Here is a 21,246-nt window from a genome sequence, read left to right on the forward strand (position 1 = left end):
GGGCTGCAGAAAGAAAGTGGCGCAAATCAAAAGAGCACGCTGACTTGTCTGAGTAGCAGCAAAAACTTGAAACTTTCACATCCAGCCTAAAGGCGGCCAAGATAGCCTTTTATCAGAACAAGATCCGTAATGCTCCCAACACACGACATGCTCATGGCGTTTAACTCTCTTCTATCTCCACCACCTGCTCAGCCTCCCACTGTGCTGACTGCAGAAATGTTTGCTTCCTACTTCACTGAAAAGGTCGCTACCATCAGTAACCAATTCACTGAGCCTGACCAACTCAGCCTTACCAAACCAGCTACTGGTGCCTCACTCTGCTCCTTCCGCTCTCTAAATGAGGACCAAGTCTCTAAACTTCTAGTCAGCTCAAAACCCACAACCTGTCCTCTTGATCTTGTTCCCTCTGACATCCTGCAGAGCATTTTACCTACAATCAAACCTGCAGTAACCCATATTATCACCTCCTCTCTTAAATCCAGTGTCTTTCCTTCTGCCTTCAAGCAAGCTCGGGTTCCCCCGCTGCTGAAGAAACCCACACTCAACCCAGCCCAGGCTGGAAACTACTGGCTGGTCTCATTGCTTCCATTCATGTCTAAATTACTAGAGCATGCCGTCTTCATTCAGGTCTCACAGTTCCTCCAAGACAACAACCTGTTAGATCCATATCAGTCTGGCTATAGGCAAGGTCACTCTACTGAACCTGCTCTCCTGTCAGTTACTGATTCCCTACGGGTTGCCAGATCCACTGGTCAATCCTCAGTCCTTATACTGCTGGACCTGCCGGCTGCCTTTGACACGGTCAACCATCATATACTGTTCTCCAAACTCTTGGAGCTTGGCATCTCAGGTTCTGTCCTCTCGTGGTTTACATCCTACCTCACAGGAAGATCCTTCAAAGTATCTTGGTGAGAGGGCGTGTCCAGATCACATGGGCTGACAACAGGGGTGCCTCAGGGCTTGGTGCTTGGCCCTCTTCTCTTTTCACTGAACACCTCCTCACTCTGTGTATCATTACCTCTCGTGGTTTCTCCTACCACTGCTATGCAGATGACACTCAGCTTTTCCTTTCTTTCCCACCTGACGACACAACCGTCTCAATGTGAATATCAGCATGTTACTGATATCTCCGCATGGATGAAGGATCGCCACCTTCAGCTAAATCTGTCCAAGACTGAGCTTATTGTCTTTCCAGCCAATCCTAAACCCAGCCTAACCTGACTGAACACACGACCCAGCTCCTGGTCCAGGCTCTGGTCATTTCACGCATTAACTACTGCAACTCCTTACTGGCTGGCCTGCCTGCATGCTCAGTTAAACCTCTGCAGATGATCCAGAACGCAGCAGCACGTCTGGTCTTCAACCAGCCCAAAAGAGCTCATGTCACTCCGCTGCTAATCGCTCTCCACTGGCTTCCAGTTGCAGCGCATCAGATTCAAAGCTCTGCTTCTGGCTTACAAAACAATAACCCAAACGGCTCCGGTCTACCTCCACTCCTTAATCCAGAGCTACACTCCCTCTCCACAGTTACGCTCTACCAGTAAAAGACGCCTAGTGCTCCCACCACAAGGTGGCGCCACATCAGTAGCTAGACTCTTCTCCTCTGTTGTTCCCCGGTGGTGGAACCATCTACCAAACTCTGTCCCATCCGCAGAGTCCTTATCCACTTTTAAAAGCAAGCTAAATACTCAGTTGTTTAAGGAGCATTTCCACACTTAGCTTAACTCTTCTACTCAGAATGAGTTAGAAAGATTTGTCCAGATCTTTGGTTCAACCAGGTACTGAAGAAGCTGCTGCACTTATGCCCAAGATGATGAAATTGTGATCTTGTATTTAAACAAAATGACTTACAAAAAACTATAAAAATTAATCAAATAAAATAAAAAGTTTTTTTTAAATTATATACGCTGCCTCTAGCCCTACATGACAGCACCTGGTCCACCTGGACTCCAGCAGTCTGACTACCACTTAATGACGACGTCCATCTTGTTTGAATTCTTGCTAGTGTTGTTCTTCCTCTCAAATGTAAGTCGCTTTGGATAAAAGTGTCTGCTAAAAGACTGTAGAATAGAACAGAATAGAATAGAATAGAATAGAATAGAATAGAATAGAATAGAATAGAAGAATGGAACTACTTTTTACACCGTGCTGAACATCACCCTGTTCCAACTTTTTCCAGACGTGTTGCTGCATCAGATTCACTATCAGCTCATATTTTCATCACATGGTGAAACGTCTCCGTTTCATCCTCTGACATGTTTTTATCTTCTACTGGGATTAAAATGTGAGTTGATGAGATTCTGTTTTTATTTACATTTTACACTGAGCCAAATTTTCTAGAATTGTGGTGGTAAAATTCATCCCACTGGAAATAAAAAGCATTTTCTTGAATTTTGATGCCGACCTATTCCTCGGGTTGGTTTTCACCTCCTGCTTAAAAGCTTCCACCTCCTCCTCCGCTCTTCCTCTTTACTGCTCTGCTCTGGTAAACTCCAGTTAGCCTCAGACTGAATGAGACTGCTGTGAGCACTTAGACGGATGAGATTTCACCTAAAATTCTTCTCTTTTGCTGCTCACACTTTTTGAAGCACGTCTTTGTGTAATCTAATTCCTAAACTTGACTTCTTATTCTTTAGAGAAAAGGGCAGGAAGGTCCGGTAAGATAATTCCAGCATTTACAGAGGAAGATTAACAGCCCCACAGAGGGCTCAGCTGCAGCTTGTCAATCATCAACTCAGGGCTCCTTTTCACCGCTTTGTTCTCCGAGCTGATGTAAAGGGCACTCACTCATGTCCATCACTTGCATCTCCTGGAATCTCCTCACCAAACTACTCAGAGAGGAAGAAACTGATGAAACAAAAGGGATGGTTGTCATGCATCTCATGATTCTATTGCTCCACAAAAACGAAAGTGTGTGCGGCAAAGATAAGGAAATAGCTTTGAAATGGCGTTTTCTTTACAACCATTTGTATCAGTCATGAGATAAGAAAGTAGATTTCTGTTCAAATCATCGTCCTCTGCAGACTTATCAGGAGCCAGCCGCAAATTCTTCTTGTGAGTCTTTATCAGGTCATTAATTAGCAGCAGATTGGGAGACTGAGCGCACCTCATGAGGAGGAATCAAAGCACACAAAGAGCGGGAAGTCTTCGTTTCCGACAGTCATGGGTTGTTTGCAACGTGTTGCATGAACGGTTGGCGAGGAGTTCAGGACGGAGACCTATTCAGCAGAGACCTGGATACAGCCAGTACTGAGGATGACACATGTTCCAGTAATAGAAACGAGGGTGAAAGGAGTGAGGGGGGTTCTTCTGTATAGAGATAAAAGATAAAAGCAGAATCATCAGTTCAGTGTCACTGACACTTAATAATAATATGACATGTATAACTGTTTAAATTAAAGGTGATATTAGCTGCATCTTTAGGACTCATCAGATCATGAGTTAGAACACTCACTGAAAACACGTTTTATTCTATTAGAAGTAAGGAATGGTTTACATCTGTGGAGACTTTAACACAGATCTACTAAACCCACAGGTAAAAGGATCATTCATGACTTTATTCATGCCATGTATGGCTTTCACTTTCTATTACTTAAACACTCTGCCAGCAAGGATGACCCCACACAGGGCTGTGTTAAATCCAGTCCAGTTCATTTATAAAGCACATTTAAACAAACGGCACTGTACGCAAACAATATTAAATTTTATTTAAAAAATCAATCACATACACAGTAAAAGATAAGACACGTGCACACACATACATCAGTGTTAAAAACAACATAAACATTCACACACTGATAATACTTTTACAAATGTTGTTGACTACAACATAATTAGTGGATTAATAATGGATGATGTAGGTGACCATCTACCAGTTTCTGCAACATTACAGAGCCATGTGGGGACAAACGGAGACACCATGTCTGCCGTAAAGGTCTGAACATTTTCTGTTTTATCACTTTAAAATGAAGCGTGTGTGTCGTCCTACAGCCACGCCACGTCAAACAGTTTGGGACTTTTTGAGTCTTCATTTTTTATCTTAAATTTTTATTTGTAATCTTTGCTACAGGCTAGGGGCTAGCTGAGTGTCTTCTTCTGCTTATTGGAGTTTTTGAACAACTAAGGCATTACCGCCACCAAGTGGTGGGAAGCTATACTGCGACTGAGCAAAGCCCCGTTTCCACCTACGGGTCAAGACATATTTTCGTGTGTATCCACAGGCAAAATGCAAGGAAGGGTGCTAGAATATCTGACCCGACCGGTCCCACCTCCTGGAACCGTTCCGTTCAGGTCTTTAACTGAGGAGTTACCTCGCAACCCACAAAAGGGATTTTTTGCAGCCCTATAGGTCCAAACATGTAAACTATCCTCGCCTCATATGAGCATCTCTACATCAGGGCACACATTTCCATTAAGAAGACACCATGATCCATGCTTAGGAGGTGATGAAGAGGAAGGACCCAAATACAGGATGAGGAGGCAGAAGGAAGATGAAGATAAGAGCTCGGATTTATTCTGCTTGAGTTCTTCTGACTCTTCAGCAGACGCCCAAGTTTAAACATAAAGTCAGACCAGCTCTAAACTGAACAGCATTGCTGGATGTAAAATCTGCAGCTTTGAGCCGTCTGTGGTTTTTGTGGTGTTTAATTCCTGCATGAGGTTTTATTGATATGACCTGCTGCAGTCATCAGTGCTCAGCCCACACAGCCCTTCAGCTACAGGCTGGACACAGGTTTTAGTTTACGGTGAAAACAGCAGGTCAGATCAATGCAGCATGGCATCAATACACTGAACACATCCATGAACACTGGAGGCACTTTTCACTCAAATATCACATCTGAAGCAGAGCGACACATAAAGCACCGGAGGTGACAGATTATCAATAAGCCTATTATCTGACATGTCAGAGGAGATGACGGAGAGCCCGGCCGTCGCGTCGCATCACAACATTGTTGTGAGCTCTCGGAGCGATCCAAGCAGATGGCTCATGCTGTTACATTCACACTCCGAGTTTCAGCTTGTAAAATTAACTTCATCTGCTGAGGTGGCAGGATGGGCTGTGAAGGGAAGCCTTCAACACTCACATATGTCAGCATTATGAGGACGGAAAGTGGGAGGTGACACTTCAGTCCAAGTCCCAATTATTTATGTGTCCCTTCTGGAGATGACAGACAGTGGTGGAGAAAAACAAGTTTTTTCTCCTTTTGAGTTTCCCTGAAGCTATTGACAAGAAACTGAATTAATTTAAATTGCAGCACTGTTGAAGTCAAGTTCCATTAAACAGGTAAGACATGTTCAAACATGAAAATAAATCCAGTATCTGAGTCAGAACCAAAGTCAATCCAGTTCTAAGGAGCTAGTTTTATTCTTCTGAGCCCCCTTCAGGCCCATTTATCCAGGTACGTCCATTTCAAACATCACTGCTCTCGTACTTTCATGCATCCTTTACATCAGGGGTGCCCAAGTTCAGTCCTCGAGATCTACCATCCTGCAACTTTTAGATGCAACCCTTCTCCAACACGCTTGAATCAGATGTCATCTGCATGTTATTCAGCTCTGCAGAGGCCTGGTAACGAGCCAGTCATTTGATTCAGGTGTGTTGGAGAAGGGTTGCATCTAAAAGTTGTGGGATGGTAGATCTCGAGGACCGGACTTGGGCACCCCTGCTTTACATCGTCATGGTTGTTAGCCAACACATCCACCAGAGGGCGGTGCAGAGTTCAGAGTTCACTTCCAAGTTTCAACATCAATAGCAAACATGGTGACGATGGAGGAGATCATGATGATGTTCATTATCAGAAAGAGACTAAAAGAAGCAGCGCAGTGATGGAGGTGGTCTCTGAGGACGTTAGACACATCGCAGCTTCTTCTTCTTTTCCGCTGTTCCTTTAGCAGGTTGCACGTCAGCTATGCTGCTCTACACTGCCCCCCTGGTTTCTGGTGGTACCGCTCCATTTGCTCCGTCAGGATACGGATCTCGAAAACAGACCAAATCACATGTAAATGGCGTCGACCACGGACGAAATGCTCTGCAAGCTTCTTCAGTGTAGAGTGTAAATGAGCCTTTAGGCTCCGTTCACATTGCAGGCAAAAGGGACTCACGTCTGACGTTTTGTCCATACATGACCCGTGGTGCGTTCCAGTTGGCTCGTAATTCTGAGCAGCAGTGGGTGACATCATTACCCGGTAGCTAGCGCAGCTGTTTAAGGAGCAACCCCAACGTAACAACGTACTCATAGATAACAATTTGCTGCTGTTTACACTAGAAACTTAGTGAACACAAACATATTAGAAAGAAAGAAATAAAGACAACAAGGTGGTACAGGGCGTGGCCATCGTGAAATCTGGAATCTCTGTAATTTACGAGTTCTTTGTTCGGAAAAACAACTTCACCTCATTATATCTGTCAAAAATTCCTTTGGAGAACAAATTCCGAAGACAACTGGAACACATGACCGTTTTTATTGATGCTTAATGGAGGTCGCATTTAAATGATAATGGGGACATGCATTTTGAGCTGGACGCCTGCCAGTGGCGGGGACCCTGGCGGTTTGATCCTCGGCTGCAAAAGCTAGCTCTAGGGACGTGGAATGTCACCTCTCTGGCGGGGAAGGAGCCTGAGCTAGTGCGCAAGATTGAGTGGTTCTGGCTAGATATAGTTGGACTCACCTTGATGCACGGCTTGGGCCCTGGAACCACTGTCCTTGAGAGGGGCTGGACCCTCTTCCATTCTGGAGTTGCTCCCGGTGAGAGGCGCCGAGCAGGTGTGGGCATGCTCATTGCCCCCCGACTTGGCTCCTGAACGTTGGGGTTTACCCCGGTGGACGAAAGGGTAGCCTCCCTCCGCCTTCGGGTGGGGGGACGGGTCCTGACTGTTGTTTGTGCTTATGCACCAAATAGCAGTTGAGAGTACCCACCCTTTTCTGGGTCCTTGGAGGGGGTGTTGGAGAGCACTCTTTCCGGGGACTACCTCGTTTTGTTGGGGGACTTCAATGCTCATGTGGGCAATGACAGCGAGACCTGGAGGGGCGTGATTGGGAGGAACGGTCCCCGTAATCTAAATTCGAGTGGTGCTTTGTTGTTGGACTTCTGTGCTCATCATGGACTGTCCATAACGAACACCTTGTTCAGACATAAGAGTGTCCACATGTGCACTTGGCACCAGAACACTCTAGGCCGCAGTTCGATGATCGACTTTGTAGTCGTGTCGTTGGACTTGCGGCCGCATGTTCTGGACACTCGGGTGAAGAGAGGGGCTGAGCTGTCAACTGATCACCACCTGGTGGTGAGTTAGCTCAGATGGTGGGGGAGGATGCTGGTCAGGCCTGGCAGACCCAAGCGTGTTGTGAGGGTCTGCTGGGAACGTCTGGCAGAGTCCCCTGTCAGAAAGAGTTTCAACTCCCATCTCCGGCAGAGCTTCAACCATGTCCCAGGTGAGGCGGGGGACATTGAGTCCGAATGGACTGGGTTCCGTGCCTCTATTGTCGAGGTGGCCAGCCGCAGCTGTGGCCGTGAGGTCGTCGGTGCCTGTTTTGGCGGTAACCCCCAAACTTGTTGGTGACACCGGCAGTAAGGGATGCAGTCAAGCTGAAGAAGGAGTCCTATTGGGCTTTTTTGGCCTGTGGGACTCCAGAGGCAGCTGATAGGTATTGGCGGGCTGAGCAGAGCGCAGCTTCGGCAGTCGCTAAGGCAAAAACTCAGGCATGGGAGGAGTTTGGAGAGGCCATGGAGAATGACTTCCAGACGGCTTCGAGGAGATTCTGGTCCACCATCCGGCGGCTCAGGAGAGGAAAGCAGTGCTTCGTCAACACTGTGTACAGTGGGGATGGGGGGCTGCTGACCTCAACTCTGGACGTTGTGAGGCAGTGGAGGGAATAGTTCGAAGACCTTCTCAATCCTACCAACACATCTTCCGATGAGGAAGCAGAGTCTGGGGTGGCTGGTGCTGGCTCTCCTATCTTTGGGACTGAGGTCGCTGAGGTGGTTAAAAAGCTCCTCGGTGGCAAGGCCCCAGGAGTGGATGAGGTCCGCCCAGAGTTCCTTATGGCTCTGGATGCTGTAGGGCTGTGTTGGTTGACACGCTTCTGCAGCATCGTGTGGACATCGGGGACAGTTCCCCTGGACTGGCAGACTGGGGTGGTGGTCCCCCTCTTCAAAAAGGGGGACCGGAGGGTGTGCTCCAACTACAGGGGGATCACACTCCTCAGCCTCCCCGGTAAGGTCTATTCAGGGGTGCTTGAGAGGAGGGTCCGTCGGATAGTCGAACCTCTGATTGAGAAGGAGCAGTGTGGTTTTCGTCCCGGTCGTGGAACAGTGGACCAGCTCTACACCCTCTTCAGGGTCTTTGAGGGGGCATGGGAGTTTGCCCAACCAATCTACATGTCTTTTGTGGCCTTGAAGAAGGCATTCGACCGTGTCCCCCAGGGACTCCTGTGGGGGGTACTACAGGAGTATGGAGTGCCGGACTCACTTGTAGGAGCTGTCCAGTCCCTGTACGACCGGTGTCAGAGCTTGGTCCGCATTGCCGGCAGTAAATCAGAATTGTTTCCAGTGTGGGTTGGACTCCGCCAAGGCTGCTCTCTGTCACCAATTCTGTTCATAACCTTTATGGACAGAATTTCTAGGTGCAGTCGAGGTGTTGAGGGGATCCGGTTCGGTGGCCTCAGGATTGGGTCTCTGCTCTTTGCGGATGATGTGGTTCTGTTGGCTTCATCGGGCGGTGATCTTCAGCTGTCACTGGAGAGATTCGCAGCCGAGTGTGAAGCGGCTGGGATGAGAATCAGCACCTCCAAGTCCGAGACCATAGTCCTCAGCCTGAAAAGGGTGGAGTGCTCTCTGCGGGTCGGCAATAGGGTCCTGCCCCAAGTGGAGGAGTTCACGTATCTTGGGGTCTTGTTCATGAGTGAGAGAAGGATGGAGTGGGAGATCGACAGGCGGATCGGTGCGGCGTCTGCAGTGATGCGGCTCTGCATCGGTCTGTCGTGGTGAAGAGGGAGCTGAGTCAAAAGGCAAAGCTCTCGATTTACCGGTCAATCTACATTCCTACCCTCACCTATGGTTATGAGCTGTGGGTAGTGACTGAAAGAACGAGATTGTGAGTACAAGCGGCCGAAATGAGTTTTCTTTCTCAAAGTAGAGCCGCTGCTCCTCCACATCGAGAGGAGCCAGATGAGGTGGCTCGGGCATCTGGATGCCTCCTGGACGCCTCTTTGGTGAGTGTTCCGGGCATGTCCCACCGGAAACAGGCCCTGGGAAAGACCTAGGACACGCTGGACGGACTACATCTCTCTGTTGGCCTGTGAACACCTCGGGATCCCTCCGGATGAGATGGTGAATGTGATCGGGGAGAGGGAAGTCTGGGTTTCCCTGCTTAGGCAGCTGCCCCCACGACCCGACTCTGGATAAGTGGCAGAAAATGGATGGATGGATGAACAGTTCATTGTAAGCTGTTTCTTTGTTTTCCAGTTAAACTGTTCAGGTTATTAAAGGTCAGATTAAAGATGGGAAAAGTCTGGAAAATGTTTTTTTTTTTTTTCAAAATGACAAAAAACTTTTAATTTTAACAAGGGTGTGAATACTTTTTATTTCCACTGTATTTTCAGAATACCATTCACTCTACTTTTCTTGAACTTGGTGGATAAACGGTAAAATGTCTCCATGCATTCAGGCAGATCATGAACTCTGTGGTCATCTTCTGTGTGCACAGACCCTGAATTCTAACTTCATAAAGATTTCTCTGAAATCACAATTAGTCAACATTCACATTCTGTGAAAGATTGAACACATAGTTCAGCATTTCAATAATGACATTTCTCTGCATTAAACAAGCGTGTGGATTTTACCAACTATAATTTATAATATCCTTAATTTATTCAAAGAAATGTGAACACAAGGGACAGCGTTAATAATCAGGCAGCACTGCTTTCAGAACAGACATGAAACTGGAGAGAACTCAGTGCCGGGACTCGAGATGACTTCTGAACCCCATCATTAGTAGACACAGATAATCCCAGCATCCTCACATCAAGGTAAAACTTCACTAGGGTGCACCTCGGGTCAGGTTTGGCTGCACCTTCCTGCATCATGTTACCTGCTGGTTGGAGGGATGCTCAGCTCCGCCCAGCAATCATCATCCTCTCATCTCTGTTTTAACATTTTAATGTCTAACGTATCATATTTGGTACATGCAGTTTTTGACATCTATTTGCATCACTTTATGGTAAAAACTTGCTCAAAGCCTGTTCATACAGTCTGATATTTGCCTTCTGGCTGCTGGTGGACACCTTTTGTGCTTTAACAATTTTGACACATTACACAGTAATAAATTGGACATATAAGTTATCTTTAACATTTTGTTAAAAGGTAAAAAAAACAGACTTTTCTCTCCATTACTTCTTGGGTCAGATATTAAAGGGTTAATCTCTCCAGGTTTTACTGGGTGCAGCTGTGGTTTTACCAGAGGTGTTTCCATGCTGTTAATCCTAACTCTGGAGGAAATTACTAATTATTCTAAAACATTTCCAGTTGGAATACTTTTAATGTTATAAAACACTAAACTTCAAAGATACTATCTTTATTTATAAAGCATGTCAACAACAGCAACATGGCTAACCAAAGTGCGTACAATAAAATAAAAATAAAAGAAAAAATAGAGCAACAAAAGCCTTAAAACCCTAGACCAAAATACATTTATACACAGTTATAACAAGGAAACAAACACAGGTACACTCTAAAAGCAGAAATAAGAAACCAAGAAAACAACTAAACCCAACAAAAGAGAAACACCAGTAATCTAAAAATCTACTCAAAGTTGGAGATCCTCAGGGCTTCGTGTTGGGCCCCCGCTGTCCAGCACCTACATGCTGCCGGTAGGGCTACGTGTTGGACCCCCGCTGTCCAGCATCTACATGCTGCCAGTAGTCTTGATCTGAACTGGATCAGTCTGTTAGATCAGAAGCTGAGGTCCTGTTGATGAAGGGGGTTTTCCTGGCTGCAGAGGAGGGGACCATGCAGCTGAGCAACCTCAGGTGGAAGTGTCTGAACCAGATCTGCATTATAGAACATAAAACCTGACCCAGTTCCAGTTCAGACCCAAAAGCCTCCCAAAACCATCACCAAACTAGAGGTAGAACCAGGAAAACCCAGAAGAAAACTACTAGAGTCCGATCATAAAGCTGATATTGGTACCGGAGGTAACTGAAAAATGTAGTAAAATAAACTCCCCTTCACCAGCCTGAGAAATAATTCCATTTCAGTTGGAATTTCCAGGAAAAACACTGAAATATTGAAGGCAGCATTGATATTCAGGTTAAACCTGAATTTTTATTAATAAAATAAAAATGATCAAATTATTACATTCACAACGTAAATGTAGTATAATGTACTTTTACTTTGCACTAAAACAAAGGAGGAAAAGTTTTAGTGGTTTCTGGGTTATTCTACTGGGATTTTACTGGTCCGACCCGCTGGAGGCCTGGTGGTTCTGTGTGTGGAACCTGGATGAAAATGAGGTGGAATCCCTGTACAGAGTTTCCTCCAGCCTGCGCGCTGCCCTGCATGGTGGACGTTTCTGGCTCCATCTCATGGATCCAGATGAACAAACCTCCTCCTGGTGTTCTTGTGGAGCCCGGTAGCGAGCCGGCGCGTTCGTGCGTGGAAACATCTAAAACGTGCAGGAAGGTGGACGCTCATGTGTCTTTGCTTCCCTTTTGCTTCCCTTTCTTGCTCGTGTAATCTGGATCTTCATCTTGAAATATCGGATTAACACTGCTGAATTATTGACCTCCTGGATCCTGAATGAGGTCACAGCTGAGAAAACAAACACCTGAAAGATCTGCATAACGCAGACTAACCAGAGCGCCGTGGTTCATCCTTCCATCCCTCCATTCTCCTCTCCTCACATCCTTTGTGTGGATGCGCGTGGAGGCTATCAGCATGGAGAATATTTACAGTGGGAATGTGATGCAGCAGCGACAGCATCTCTGTAGCCAGAGGCTCCTCTCACTTCTCAACTCTGCAAATAAAAGCCAGAGTGGGGAGAGAAAGGTCTCCACACTAATTTCACACAGTAACTCAAATATCTGGGAGCGTGTATGTTAGCACACACACCCAGACTGAGTCGGCCCCTCCCTGCCAGATCACACACATCCAGACAGCAACAGTGCCATCTGCTGCCTCCGCGCTGAGGCCTGCAGGGACCACCAGGCCGGCAGACGCCATGAACTGGAGCATGAAGAAATCATTGTATCGAGTAGTTTTGTTGAGGTGCTTGACGGAAGGTGACCGGCCTCATCGATTCCAGTGACTTCCCTTTTCTACCCGCTGCTCTGCTTGTCTGCTCCGGGCTCGGGGCCCCAGGACGCTTAGCTGCAGCCGACAAATGAATCCCAGGAGCCCTGATCTTCCCTGGCTTCATCACTGAGTCACTGCCAGGATTCCCAGGGCGCTTCTCCACAACATTTCCCTTCCGAAGCGACAGCAGTCTGCCGTACAGACTGAAATTAGTTTTAATCCTGGAGGCTGAAAGTTTTAAAGCCGGCTCTGCAGCTCCGTGACGGAGCTCCTGCAGCCATGTTTGACTGCAGAAAGCCTGGAATCTGCTCCAGCCTCTGATTAATGACAGGCTTTAACCTCTCATCTTCATTTCTGCTCTGCAGCTCAGATTATAAACGAATGCATTACATTAATGTTCATTAAAAACCGAACTGCACATACTGACGGTGCACGTCAGGTGCGCAGCGCAAAATTCTGGGTCCTACACATTTTTCCATGAATAAAGATGACAGATCGAATCTAGATTTATAAAAATATACATTTTTAATCACAATTTATCCATAGAACTGATCAATTAGACATATTTTTCTATATATCTTAACTTCATATATATTAAATATATTTCCATTTATATGCATTTATGTTTTACATTTTTTCTATGGAAATTTCTTTGACTTATCTATTTTAATTACTTTTTTTCATTACTTTCATTTTGTTTATTGTACAGATTTAGACATTTCCAGGTTTTTTCCAGCATCCAGACCAGCATGGATCTATAAACCAGCAAATCTTTAATTCCAGGTTTCCACATGATGATCAGAGAAACTTTTCCAGATCTGGAAGTTGTTTTAAATCTACATACGTGTCCATTTCCACATGTGTGTAGTAACCCTGTCCAGCTGAACTGACTCAGCTCATCCTACAAACTGAAGTCACGTCTATGAAGTCAGAACATGGAACAAGTTCTCCTTTTAATTTCTCATGGACCCCCTGGCGTGTCTCCAAGTACCTCGAGGGGTCCGTGTGCCGCCATCTGACAAACACGGCCCTTGATCCCAGAGGGTAAAGGTTCAGTAAGGCATGCGTGACTCAGCTTACTGTTCCATCACCTCATGATCCCATGAAAACAAAGCTTGTAACCAGGTAAAGTGTCGGTGTCTCATTTCTCCAGATAACAAGAATCTGTATTTAATTTATTTATCCGCTTTGCTACCGAACAGCTTCTCAAATAAATATTTGCATGAATGGCCGCCCTGGGCTTCCGTACTTCTCTAATCACTCACTGAAAGCAGCAGAATTTAGACATTCAGGACTAGGGGTGGGCCAACAGTCGATGTGATGCTGATACCAACACAGATACCGATATCAATACCGATACCAACACCGATACTGATATCGATACCGATACCAACACCGATACTGATATCGATACCGATACCAACACTGATACCGATACTTCTTGGCCCTTAAAGGAAAAATCCCAAATGTACATTAATATCTTTATTGCAAGGCAATACAAAATATAAATAAACTTAAGAACATCAGTAATTAAAAGAAATGTTTTAAAAAATAATTATACTGATGAGATAAATCTTTTAAAATGAGAAAATAATTTAACTACAGATTAATATAATATTAATGAAATTTATTAAATGTAATATATGATAATATGATGAACATAATAAAAAATAATGCGCAATAACCTGCATTAAAATCAGGAAAATATCAAAACAAAACCACATCCTTGTTGGGAGAACTGTGTTCATTGCTGGTTTCAGCTAAATCTGGCCTGTTCACGTCTCTGTAGACATATTTTTAGCAGAACAGTGATGATTGTGCTCAGACCTTTAGCCTTGCAGCCTTGGTGAAGTTTATTTTTGGTGGCAATGCTGAGCGAGGTTCCTGCTTCCTCCAGGATGAGGGAAAAGCAGCCAACTCAGGACCGTCTGAGCCACAGCTTCATCAGTTTTCTCTCTGCTGATCAGCCCTGTGTTACATCCTACCAGACAGCACACAGGCTCCACACTTCATGTTTGCTAGCCTCCATTAGTTCAGCGTGGCTTCCCCAGGCTGCATGCTGTCACATCTTCACTCTGCCTGACGCGCTGCCGCTGGCCAGCAAGTAAACAAGCTCAGAGCCTCGGGCAGGACCGACTGTCCAGGTCCACTCAGCTCCTTTCTCAGCCTGTTTCTCCTAGAACTACTTTTTTTGTCTTTGTCACTCTGGGCTGTAATCAGTCTGTGTGGGTTGTTCAGCCTGGAATTGCCTCGCTGTGGGAAGTCAGACCTGGAAGACTCCATGCAGACCCAGCAGACCTGATGAGGAGAGTCTGAGGCAGGCTGCAGGCTCGTGCTCATAATTAGGAGCTGAAGTTAATTATCGCTTCTCAGTTTCAAAGTCTACGGCTGCCCTTTTAATCCCTGAAGTCTGCAAACAACAGTGGCAGATCCCCATTACCGCATGCTGACGCTTCTTTTTCCTGATGTCTAACTGTAGAAGCAGGAGTTCAGAGCAGAGGGTCACGAACGGCTCATTGTAAGCAGAAAGCTGAGAGACGTCCATCACCTGCAGGCTCTGCTGTCCTCTGTCAGCATAATGGGAACAAATGATTACAGGCGTCTCTTTGGCTCCCAGCTGTTCCAGCTGCAGGAAAGCTGGACTGCGATCCAGACAGGAAGAGGTTCCTCGCGCAGGTCCGGTCTGCAGCGTGCATGGTGGAGAGCTGCAGGAGGGACAGATCATCAAGTCCAGGTTTCTGATGGTGATTTTAGAAGGAGGGGCTTGGGAGCCAGGGCCAGCCTCGATTGGTAGCTTGTGAAGTTTATTAACTTGGAAACCAGAGTAAATATTTATCGTTAAAGGTCCCATATTATACATATTTTCAACGTCATACGGGTGTCAGAGGTCCAACAACAAGTGTTTTACCTAAAATTCAGCCTTGGTCCTTCATCTCAGCCGTTCCAGATGTGGCTCTAGTGAGAAGTGGAGCCTGGCCACGCCCCTCTCTGGGAGAGGATCTGGGTTTTACTGGCACCCACTCGGTGATTTTAGAGGGCAGGCTCAGCTGGCTGGGGGCGGGTCAGTGACAGTATCCACTACCGGGGGAGGGGTTATTTCCCTTCATAAGGTCACAAAGGGAAAGATCTCAGACTCGCCTGTTTAAGCACACATTCACTAAAAAGTGGAGCAAACAGATGAGAGAGGAGACAGAATTTTCTCATTTTTATGCCTCATAGAGGCTATGAGGACAAGTGATGCTAGAAAACCTTTAGAAAGTGGATTGAGCATAAAATGGGACCTTTAACGTGTAAATGTGTTCATCTCGGGATATCTGAGGATTGATCCCATTTCAACATGTAAACAGCAGCCTGCGGTCAGCTGGAAGCTCGCTGTTGCAGCTGGATGGAGGAGGAGGAGTTAAAACCTTCCTGCTCCGTCTGCAAGGAACAGCGTCTTCACGGATTCCTCCATCTTTTTCTCCTCACACCTCCCGTCAGCTTTTTCTGATTCGTCCCTCCCTCTCTGGTCACAGTCCGACGTCCCGTCCCTGCAGGGACTTCTTCTTCTTGTGTCCTTTCATGTTTAGTTTTTCTCTGTAAAGCACTTTTGTTTGCTCTCATGCATTTTATCAAACACAAGAACAGCCAAGCAGAGTACAGTTGACTCTAATGCCATTAACCCTTTCATGTCCACCACTGTGGGCTCCTACAAACACTGCTTCTCTGCAGGGTGAGGATGTACATCCAGTACACTGCCAGTCACCGCAGGCAGGAGGACACGCTGGACACGTCTATGATCCAACCAGCAGAGCCAGCAGCTACAGGAACAGCTGATCGCCAGTTTATTGGCTGATTATTGATCAGCCAGGTATAAAGCCTCTTTCCTGTGTTGTCATTTTATTCAGCTCCTTTTAGAAAGTTTTTCCTTTGTGAAAAACAGAAATAAAACTTGATGTCTGATGATTTAAAGATGTAAAGATGAACTTTAACTCGTCACGTGTTGAAAATCAAAAAAAGATTTAGTGAAGCAGCTCCACTAATGTGTGTATTTTGTGTATATTGATGTGTATTGGTTTTATTTTCTGTCCTGGGACAGCAGACGTAGACGAGAACTCTGGTACATTTGTAATTAATGAACCAAGAAACCATCAGAGGAAAAGACATTTAGATTCAAAAAGTTTCATTTTAATACATATCTACTTTTCAGGATGTACAACAGGGCGAGTTTACTTCAGCCAGACGTGTTTGTCTCCAGCATCTTCATTATAACCAGCAGCGTACGTGTGCCCAGGCAGCTGCAAGACAAACACATCACGCAGTTAAAGACAGAAAACAACTCGTCTCCTAAAAACAAAAAGCTGTTCTATCAGCACCTGCTCAGTTTTTACGTTATTTTGCTTCTTTTACACGTTTTCCTACAAAGCAGCAGAAAGAAAAAGAAAAAAAAAACATTTCAGGTGTTAATTTAATGAAACTGTCTGCAGCCTGCAGGCCGACGTAACAGTCTGCACGCCAACGCAGTGTTTGGTCGTTTAGTCAGTTTCTTTATGCTCCGATATTTAAGAATATTTCCAAGTAGCAGACGATGAATTCCTCCGAGCAGGAAGCCGCCCTCACATAAACATTTCCTCTGAGCAGGAACACCTCAGCAGCTCCGTCGTCCCCGGAGATCCCGGCTCAGAGTGAAATGTCAGGTCACGCCCCCGCCGTGTGACGCCACCGGCCGCGTACAGCAGGGGGAGACAAAACCGTCTCCAGTCAATAAACAGGAAAGGTCAGAGCCAAATGTTTCCCCACGAGAGCGACGACACACACAGCCGGCCAGAATAACCCGAGCCTGGCATTTGTAACGACGAGCAGTTCGATACCGCGGCTCAGGAAAATGAGTTTCACCGGGCTGGGGGGAGGGGCGCTCCATGAAGGAAAGGTTCCTGAATATGGATTTGTAGGGTTTAATAAAACACGGAGCTCAACATCCTGCAGCTGATCTCAGGCGTCGGCCTGCAGCTCATTTCCAGCTGTGATGCTCATTTCTGGGCATCTGGTGATCATCTACAGCCGCCTTTCCCACCCTGGAGGTAACCAAGATAATTCCAGGGGGTCGCCGGACCAAACGAAGCTCACGCTGATCTCATGTATTTGGGATTTTTATTAGGGCTGTGGGTTCAGGGACGTCATGAATGTGCTGGACTCCAGTCTGGTGTCCTGGTGCATGAACAACCTGGAGCTCAACAAAGGTGTGAAAAAAGATGTGATGCACATGCAGAACAAGTATCCTAAATAAACACCGAACACGTGATCGGTGATGTTTTCCTTCCGCCGGCCGGAAAGCCGGAGAAACGGCGAGTTACCCGCCGTCTCTCGCCTTTAAGTCAGAGAACCATTGAAGCTGAAACTTACAGCTTTGTAGGTGTAGTATTTCTGGTCGTATTCGTGGGCTCCGACGGTGATCTCTGGCAGGAAGTGGGGGATGTGGGTCAGCGTGGCCACCGCCTGTTTGTCCTCCACGCTGAAAAACAGCAGGTCAGAGCGTCAGAGCGCCCCTTCAGATGGGGCGGCGAGGACGAGCATGTCAGGAACTTACAGCATCCTCATGTGGTGGTAGGTGATGTCGTCCTGATCCAACCACGGCCCCTTGTCAAACTTCAGATACTCGATGTCCTCCACCACCTGCAGACAGCAGCGGGTTTAAAGACCTGAAGCTTCCTTCGGATCAGACAGCCCAGCACTCTTACCTTCTCTACGTCCTGAGCCTGGGTCGCATCGTAGGCCAGCAGCTCCGACGTTTCTCTGAACGGAAGAAATTTAGTTCAGGATGAATTTAACCACGAATCCACCGAACAGAAAATGAGCCGTAGTTTGCTGATGTTTGATGGCAGACTGAATGAAGCAGGACCTGAAGCGGTCTTTCTCTTCCCATCTGGTTCCACGAGTCTGCATTGAACTGAAGGCGATGTTCGGTTTTCTTACCTGATATTGGGAAGAAAAGACTTCTTGTAGGAATCCTCGATGGCCTTCAGATACTCCAGAGGAACGTTCTGCAGGTACGACTGAAAACAATCAGGTTCCATGTTAACATACCAGCAGCACTCATTCACGTTTTCAAACACGTTCTGTTAGAAAGCCTAAATCCTCCTGCTGATGTTTGTGTCTGCAGCAACTCTGAAACCAGTTCTGCTCTGAACTGGGAAATAAGCAGAAAGCTTTATTTTTATTTCAGAACCACCAGAGGACTGAAACACAGGGGGGAATAAAAACTGACCTCTTCTTCACAAGGCTTCGTTTTCTGCCTCCTGTCTGAAACATGCTCAAAATAAATGAAGTACATCTGCTCAATTAGCTGAAGTCCTCGTCATTCTAGGAATGAGTAAGTGGACAGAGCTGCTACATCCCCACAGAACTGCTGGGGTCTGAACTGTGTTTGGTGTGGATGCCGGTGCTTGGTGGTGTTTTTTAGCCGAGCCTCTCCCGTCATGTTGCTACACTATATGTTAGCATCGCTGCTTCCTGGTGTTTGTAATTTGCTGTGGAGGAAATGCAGCTGAGTTGTACGAGGTGGACTTTATGTTCATCCAGAAGAGACAGTGGTACCTTTCCGCTCTGTTTCAGCTTCTTCTGCACCTCCGCAGCCGGCAGGTCGATGTAGATGGACAGGTGAGGAGGCAGGAACTCGCAGATGCTGATGTTTTTGATCTCGTTGTAGTGCTGCACACCTGCAGGCCACAAACAGTCGCTCTGTTTAGTGTTCGCTCAGTCCAGAGGACCTTCCTCCTTCGTGTTACTTACACTCCTTCCTGATGTAGCCCTGCTTGAGCATGGCCTCCAGGAAGACCATGTCGCTGAAGGGGGAGCGCTCCAGGACCACACCCTGGCCTGAACAACAGAAGATCGGGGTGAAGGTGAGCTCTCACTGCTGCTGATGGACCTGGACATGTGAGCGGTCAGTTACCTGTGGTGAGCAGGTGTTCGATGGCGTCGGAGTACTGCAGCAGCCTCATGGTGTACATCCACAACTGCAGTCTGTAGCTGTTCCCATCTGCTGCTTTCGGGTCCAAGTAGAACTTCTCCAGGCTGCACATCCCGTTGAAGTCGACAGAAAGGGGCTCCTTCTCCCCGGTCATCTTGTCCAGGTAGAAGGTGTCCGCTTCGGGCAGGTAGAGCATCCCTGTGGAGACATATTTACATGATGTTATCAAACACTTCCTGAAAGAGGGAACCCCAGCGGTGACATTTACCCAGTTTGTTAGCCAGCTCCTGGGCCAGCGCTCCTTTCCCCGACGCCAGGTTTCCATCCACAGTGATGATTTTGCTGTATTCCTTTAACCGTGGACTGGTCCTCTCCCCCAGAACGTAGGCCCACCAGCCGTACCGCAGACTCCTCACCGAGCTCGTATGAACCCCCGCCTGCAGGACCAACACATCCGGCTTCACTAAAACCAGCATTACTCTCATTATTAGTCACAGTTCTTTATCAATTAACACCCAGTTTGATCTTCTTTACCTTTCCTGCTTCACAAAACATTAATAAACGGGTCAGAAGTTGGATAAAGACCCAGATAAAGACCGCTTCATGGTCATGTCTGTTGGAGCAGGGAAATGTGGAAAGGCAGAGTTTATTCCATCTTCCTCTAAAGAAGTGTTTTTTCTGTTAGTTTAGTTAGTTTTAACGGCTTCTCCAGGAGCAGGACGTGTCCTCCAGACAACCATAGCCGACAGTCCGCTCCTTTTCTTATCACGGACTCATGACCCAGCCTGATGACGAGCAGCGAGGAAGGCCGCTATTTCCTACTGGTCACCTTCAGGCAGTCATGGTCTGTCCGAGTGATCGGGTTTGGAGATGAGCTTGTAAATGTTCCACAGAGAAAATATCAGCCATCACCTGCTGGTTAAATGGATTTATTCATAACTTTAAGAATGAAACCATTTTTTTCCCCAACCTCGTATGTTGGCGGCTGGGTACAAGCAGGGCATCTGGTGTGTTACACAGCCGTTAACACACCTGCTGAGCTGCAGAGCAGATGAACCTTCAGCTGCAGCTGAGCAGCTCATCCCGGCAGATTCATTCAGTTCTGACCAACATTAAAAACAGCAACAGGGACATTGATGAGGATTAACGAAACTGTGTGGCTTATTTTAGTCCACGTAAACATTTCCAAGTCTGGTTTACAGGCTGCCATTTTTTTTATAGAATTTTGATGCACAACAAATCATCTTATAAGAAAAGTTTAAACAACAACTTTATTCCTCAGACTTTCATTCCTCGATCTCAAACAAAACCAAATAAATGTAATTATTATTATTATCACTTTATTATTACATTTTAATAACAGTAATTGAATATTGAACTTTGAAAAATAAAACAATTAACCGTCTAAAATTTTTAATTTCGAGTACGATCCATCAGTTCCAGGGTTGGAACCACCAGAAGGTCCGAGTCCAAAATCTACAAGGTTCTGACAGCTTGTTTGTTGACTTCATACAGTTGACAGTAAACAATTATTGATGACCGACAGTGGTGCTAGCTGCTCAGTAGCTAGCTATGTTAGCTTTGCCCTTGTAAATCAAAGCGGTTCGTTTGGCCGGTACCGAGCAATACTGAACCGGTTCTTCTGCTCACCTTCTGAACGAAGGTCCCCGCGGCCGATCCCACCGGAACCAGGAGCCGAATCAGCCTCAGGGTCATGTTGGCTGTCGTCCGAATTGACCCAAAATATCACCGCAACCCGGCGACTCAATTATACGCCACACTCTGGGCCTTCAGCGCGCCGTGTCGCGTGAATCAGACGGCCGGGCTGTCCACTCACTGCCTGAATTAAATATGGACAAATCACAATTTAGTTTAACTCGCCTTAAGTCACAATTCCTTTACTGTTGGATATTAATATTATTTTACTCCTTTCTGTTCAGTCCGTATATCTCGCCATTTTCCGAATTAAATATGAAGATGAATTTTACGCAGTGCTGAAAACCTTT

General features: G+C 46.4%; 1 protein-coding gene across 1 annotated transcript; it reads right to left on the bottom strand.

Annotated features, from left to right (window-relative positions):
• Positions 1–16,436: 16,436 nt before the first annotated feature.
• ndufa10 (NADH:ubiquinone oxidoreductase subunit A10) lies at positions 16,437–21,044 on the bottom strand. Its single transcript, XM_042002482.1, has 10 exons — positions 20,891–21,044; positions 19,509–19,677; positions 19,223–19,438; positions 19,060–19,146; positions 18,865–18,986; positions 18,244–18,323; positions 18,009–18,063; positions 17,858–17,943; positions 17,674–17,782; positions 16,437–16,568 (listed from the first exon to the last, which is right to left on the bottom strand). The coding sequence occupies exons 1-10, from the start codon at positions 20,954–20,956 to the stop codon at positions 16,500–16,502; spliced, it is 1,059 nt and encodes a 352-aa protein (XP_041858416.1). The 5' UTR covers positions 20,957–21,044; the 3' UTR covers positions 16,437–16,499.
• Positions 21,045–21,246: the final 202 nt, after the last annotated feature.

This window comes from Melanotaenia boesemani, chromosome 12 (assembly GCF_017639745.1).
Source record: "Melanotaenia boesemani isolate fMelBoe1 chromosome 12, fMelBoe1.pri, whole genome shotgun sequence".
Lineage (NCBI taxonomy): Eukaryota > Metazoa > Chordata > Actinopteri > Atheriniformes > Melanotaeniidae > Melanotaenia > Melanotaenia boesemani.

Excerpts from the sequence above, each read along its gene's own strand:
- ndufa10 (XM_042002482.1), bottom strand. The coding sequence starts at position 20,956 with ATGACCCTGAGGCTGATTCGGCTCCTGGTTCCGGTGGGATCGGCCGCG. Across the intron at positions 19,147-19,222 it reads CGAACACCTGCTCACCACAG|GCCAGGGTGTGGTCCTGGAG; the intron begins GTAACTGACCGC and ends TCTGTTGTTCAG. Across the intron at positions 17,944-18,008 it reads AGGCTCAGGACGTAGAGAAG|GTGGTGGAGGACATCGAGTA; the intron begins GTAAGAGTGCTG and ends TGCTGTCTGCAG.